Below are 6,000 nucleotides of genomic sequence, written 5' to 3' on the forward strand. Positions count from 1 at the left end.
ATGAGAGTTGTTCACAGTCTCACCCACACAGCTGAGTAGTCAAGCACAGGTCTGTGGAACTGCAGAGCCAGGGCCATGTCCTCTTCTGCCCACCACCCTCTTCACATGGCAAATGCTTTCATCTACAGGTGTAACCCAGAGATAAGTTTACCTACAGGTGTGTGGAGCATTTAATTTAGTTGCAGTTCTCACATCTCCATTGCCACTTGCATTTTTCACTGGAGGGGGAGGAAAATACTGGGGAAGAAATATTCCAGTATTACATCCACTGAAAGAGGTCTTTTGCTTTCTCACCACTGGCAGTTCTCGGCACACCAGTCTACTTTGTCCTTTACTGTAGTAAGCCAAAAATGTGCTGCCGTCAGCCTTGTAGCTCAAGGGGTGCTTTTCATAGATGACAAAATGTAACAGAGGGAGGTGTGAGAGAAACTACTTACATTTGCTTTCTCATTCATTCATTCATTTGTTCATTAAGTTTACTTAAAAACCTTGTGCTAGCCTTTATGAAGGTATTTATAATGTCTGCTAATGTATTTGAAGAAGTTTTTCTGCCATCTATCATTAAAACAAATTTTGAAACACAGATGGATTGAATGATTTCTTCATATAGGAAAATAATGAAAATGATTTTCAATAATTTTGTGTTGTAGGAAGAATTAACAGGACTCAAACATGAAATTTCTCTCTATGAATCTGCTGCAAAACTAGGAATACCCCCAAGTGACTCAGAAGGAGAATTAAATATAGAACTCACTGAATCATATGTGGATTTGGGTATTAGAAAAGTCAACTGGAAAAAATCCAAAGTTAACAGGTATTGAGAGAATAGTTTACTGTAGAAGAACCTATAGTAAATAAACTGATGCTGCATGGTAAACAGGTGGCACCAGGCGTGAACCATGAGCTGACTAGTCGTTCTTGAATGTGGGACAGTATGTTTTAGTAGTTTTTATGAAGTGTAAATGTCTGAAATCAAAATGAATAGAAATCTCAAGAACTGCCATTATATTGTCTTCAACTTCCAAGTAGACACAATCAATTTTAGAAGGGTAAAAAGCAATTCATGTTGTTAAAATATACAAAGTAAATTCTGAAACTGAGCTTATGTATCTGTTTTAACTGTTAAGGTAAGGGCATATTACTTTTATATGTTAGTTGAAAACAGATACCCTGCATTACTGTGACCTTGGTTTTAAAAAAAAGATTCTGTCTTTTATACTGCTGCTTAATACAGATATGTTAGCCATCTCATGGAAAGCAGTGCGTTACTGCCCTTCCCAGGGACTGATGTGGGAAGGGTGTTGTGGTAGAAGGGGCAGTATTATATACTTAAAGAATGAATGAATGAGACTTTCATTCATTCACACTTTCGAAGCAATTGTTACATTGAGCTTGCTATTCAAGGCTCTGGGAATAGGGTACAAAAGGTGAGATAGAAACAGTCCTCCCCACAGCGAGTTTCCATTTTGTCTGGTTGAGGGGAAGGAGGCATACTTGTAAACAACTAAGTGCTATGTGTTCAGTGTTACACTTGATATGCAAAGGGGGTTTTATCCATTCCCTCCACTGGCTTTAGATAGGAAAGAGAGATGGGGTGTTTGGAAGAGATTGCATTTAGGTTACGAAAAGCTTTTCTTGATTGCATTTGGCTCTCACCACTATTATCTGGTTTATAGTTTACCATCATTATTGCATAATTGTTTAGTGAGAATGTTTAATACATGTTGTGTTTCAGATATCATGCAACTAAATACAAATAAATCTCTTGAATAGTTTACTCTATGATAGGTTTTGTAAGTTATATATTTTAATATTGTTATTCCATTTTAAGAACTGTAAGATGAGAGTTTGGTAAATCGAAATCTAAAGTGATCAGGTGATACTGTGAAAGATACTATATTTGTTTAATATAGCTCCATTTACCTGGAGGTCTGTTTTCAGGGACTCTCATCTCTGCAGATCACAGCTATAATCCAGAAGGAAGCAAAGAAGAAAATAGCAGAACTAGATTATATGATGTATTTAGTAGGAACCACCTTCAAGCTCTTATCCGAGGGCCATATTGACTTAGATTTATTTATATACCATGAATTATCTGATTTCCTAACTGACTGAAAAGTAGCTAGGGCACGGGTTGGGAGAGGTACTGCCGGTGCTTAGGCCAGATGGCTCAGCCTTAGCAAAGAGAGAACTGTGGAAACCCTAGGGGCTGGAGTTGCTGAGCAGCAGGGCAGATAGCTTTACACATCTACGAATTTTTCCCCCCCCCCCCAGGTTAGACTTTTAATTTATTTATTTTTAATATTTTATTTTATTTTGTCAATATACAATGTGGTTGATTATTGTGGCCAATTACTGAAACCTCCCTCCCAACAATGTCCTTTCTGTACGCTTGTCTTATCAATTTCAAGGAATTGTAATTGTTATGTCTTCTCCCACCCCGTTTTTTTTGTTTACTTATTTATTTATTTTTAGCTCCCACAAATAAGTGAGAACATGTGATATTTCTCTCTCTGTGCCTGACTTATTTCACTTAATATAATTCTCTCTAGGTCCATCCATGTCATTGCAAATGGCAGTATTTCATTCTTTTTTATAGCTGAGTAGTATTCCATTGTGTAGATATACCACATTTTCCGTATCTGCTCATCTGATGATGGACATTTGGGCTGGTTCCAACTCTTAGCTATTGTAAAGAGTGCTGCAATGAACATTGGGGACCAGGTATACCTTCGACTTGATGATTTCCATTCCTCTGGGTGTATTCCCAGCAGTGGTATATCTGGATCATATGATAGATCTATCTGCAATTGTTTGAGGAACCGAATGTTCTGATCCACATCAGAATGTCCACAATTATGAGCCAAAGTTGTGGAACAAAGGCTTCCTCTTTGGTTAGTTAATTAAAGCAAAACAGGAAGTTTATTTTATATTTTTTAGATTTACATAAAATTTTAAACTTAAGATGTAGTCATCTGGAAAATGCACTGCTGTGAGTGCCTCCTTTCCTGTTAATGCCAGATTAATTCTAAGGAGCTAGTGGAAACATCATAGGCTTTAGATCCAGACTGTTCTGAATCACAGTTTTGCCATTTATTACTAGGTTTGTGACGTTGGGCAAATTTCTTAACTTTTATGAGCCCGTTTTTCTTATCAGATATTATCAGGCTTGATATCCCTTGGAGGTTAAAGTGAGAATTAAAATAGTGAATATAAAGGGCCTCATATGATATGTTCTAGCATATTATTAGGCACTTAATAAATAGTAGCTATTATTATTTAATAGATGATAGGTCAAAATGTACCATAGATCAGGTTTTATATTAATTCACCTTTAATTGAACACATACCTTGTAAAAAGTTCTTGATCCTCAACCTTGTGAAAAGCATTGGATCCAATATTATTCTGTTAGAGTTGGGAAAACCAGAGCTCAGAGAGGTGAACTCCTTTGCTCAAGAAGACAGACAATTAGCAACACAACCAGTACTTGACCCTAAAATTCCTGAGGCTGGGTCCAGCTTTCTGTTTGTTCTCATTTGCATAACACTCAAAGGAGATATAAGAGTGAAGAGATTTGTACCTTTCCTCTGGTGGACTGTAATTCTTAGAGTAAGAGGAAGCAACGGTTTTCCCAGTGTCGAGGATTTTAGTTCTTTGTTGACTTGAGTTGCTTTCAAATCACTGACCCAAATATTAGCAGCTCCAAGCTTTTATTACCAACTACCACCTCCCTCAAGTTACTGCCTAGTAGATATTAAGGGTTTAGCCTCAATGTTCTATTTTACGTTCATGGAATTTGAGTAGCTAAATCTGCATGCAGCTTGCAGACTGCTTCCTCTTTCCCTTATTATAGTTGGCTGCTAAGCTCAAATAATAAACATTTAACAAGTGGAATGCCTTTTCCCTTTGGTCTTCTCAGCAGGCTTCATAAGGGACTACAGTTTGTTTGGATTTAGGGGAAACCTACTTCCATAGGGCTTAGTAGTGAGCTTTGTGCAGGATTGGTCACCACCACTGACTTTTTCCCTTTTGAGGGAAGAAGAGAAAATTATTTTAGTAAGCACTTTCTCTGCTGTCTGACTTGGCTCCCTCTAGGAGTAGAGGATGTGCTATTTCAGTGGTCAACATTTAGTAAGAAAAGAAATTAGGGATGCATAAATTGTTAACTGAGCAAAATAAGCATTCTGCCTAAAGTTAGTTCACCACATCTTACAGTATGGGAAGATACACTGTAATATATTTTATATTTCTTAAAAATTGTATTTCTATTTCTTATAATCATTTATAACTTATTTTCTATCTCTACATAAATAGAAATAGTTTAAATAGATGAGATCTATATGTACAGACATACACAATATATATTACATATACAAAAGTTGTATATATGTATTGCAAGGAGCTCCTTTTATAAAATTAAAAAGAAAACCTACCTAATATTTTGTTCATTCTCTCTCTCTCTGTCCACACGTACACAATATTCTGACATTTTCTTTGGAATCATCTGAAACTGAAGAACAGTAAAAATTTTAACTCAGATACTACTATTTATTTCTTTTTTAAAAAAATGTACTTTATTTTTTAGAATAGTCTTAGATTTACAAAATTTATATTATACAGAGAGTTCCTATATATGCTGTACCCATTTTCTCTTACAAATATCTTGCATTAGCATGGTATACTTGTTACAATTAGTGAACCAATATTGATACGTTATTATTAACTGACATCCAGAGTTTATTTAGATGCCTTTAGTTTTTTTTTTTTTTTTCCTTTTTGTCTTTTTTCGTGACCGGCAACGGATCGCAACCCTCAGTGTCGCGCCCGTACCGGACCGGGACCGGCAACGGGATCGCAACCCTCGGTGTTGCGCCCGCACCTCGCTCAGCCAGTGAGCGGCCGGTCTGTATGTGGGATCCGAGCCCTCGGCGGGAGCGCTGCCGCGCTCCCAAGCGGCACACTGTAGCAGTGCGCCACCGGGCCAGCCCCAGATGCCTTTAGTTTTTACCTAATGTCCTTTTTTCTGTTCTAGGATCTCATCCAGGATACCATATTACATTTAGGAGTCATGTTCCCTTAGATTCCTCTTGACTTTCAGTGTTTTTGATGACATTGACAGTTTTGAGGAATTTTGGTTATGTATTTTGTAGGAAGCCTCACTTATTGGAATTAGATATATTTTTCATGATTATGTTTTTCTCATGGGTTTTGAGCAGGAAGACCACAGAGATGAGGTTCTGTTTTTAATCACAGCATATCAAGGGTACATACTATCAACTATTTATTTCTTTAAAAAAAAAAAACTTTAAAAGTAACTTTCTCTTCCATTATGGAAAACTTAGAAAATACAGATGAAGAAAATAGAAGAAAATAAAAATCATCCATAATCTTTCCTCACTTCCCATGAAGACAACCACCAGTAACATTTTGGCATATAACTTTCACATTATTTGTTTTGTATGTTTCTAAAAGATAAAATAATATTGAATATAATGTCTTTTAACTTAGTACATTCTGAAATCTTTTAATGTCAGTAAATATTATTATATATAATTTTTAATCAATATGTAGATGAATGAACCATATTTTAGTAATGTACTGGTGTTTAAAATTTTTATTATAAATAATGTGATATCATTATTACAAGCATCCCTGATGCTTATTCATGTCCTTATTCATGTCTTTGATTATTTCCTTAAGATGTAGAATACTTTTCTTGCTACAGGGTATGCGTATTATTGAGGATTTTGATACATTTGCCAAACAACCCTTAAATTTACGTTATTATCCACATCATGTGACAGTACCTATTTCTCTGTACCCTAGCCAGTGCTGAGAGTTATCACTTTTCCTGTTTAAAATTTTATGTAGTTTGGGCCGGCCCGGTGGCGCACTGGATAGTGCACCGCTTGGGAAGCGCGGCGGCGCTCCCGCCCGAGGGTTCGGATCCCACATACAGACCGGTTCCCGCTCACTGGTTGAGCGAGGTGCGGGAGCAA

At 36.7% G+C, this 6,000-nt stretch overlaps 1 protein-coding gene across 1 annotated transcript in view; it reads left to right on the forward strand.

Annotated features, from left to right (window-relative positions):
• Nucleotides 1-6,000, forward strand: part of CEP152 (centrosomal protein 152kDa) — a 91,895-nt gene that overhangs the window by 31,351 nt on the left and 54,544 nt on the right. Inside the window, exon 13 of the mRNA XM_008568657.1 lies at nt 651-814. Coding sequence (XP_008566879.1) covers nt 651-814 — 164 coding nt within the window. The remainder of the gene's footprint in view (nt 1-650; nt 815-6,000) is intronic.

This window comes from Galeopterus variegatus, unplaced genomic scaffold (genome assembly GCF_000696425.1).
Source record: "Galeopterus variegatus unplaced genomic scaffold, G_variegatus-3.0.2 Scaffold429, whole genome shotgun sequence".
NCBI classification, from domain to species: domain Eukaryota; kingdom Metazoa; phylum Chordata; class Mammalia; order Dermoptera; family Cynocephalidae; genus Galeopterus; species Galeopterus variegatus.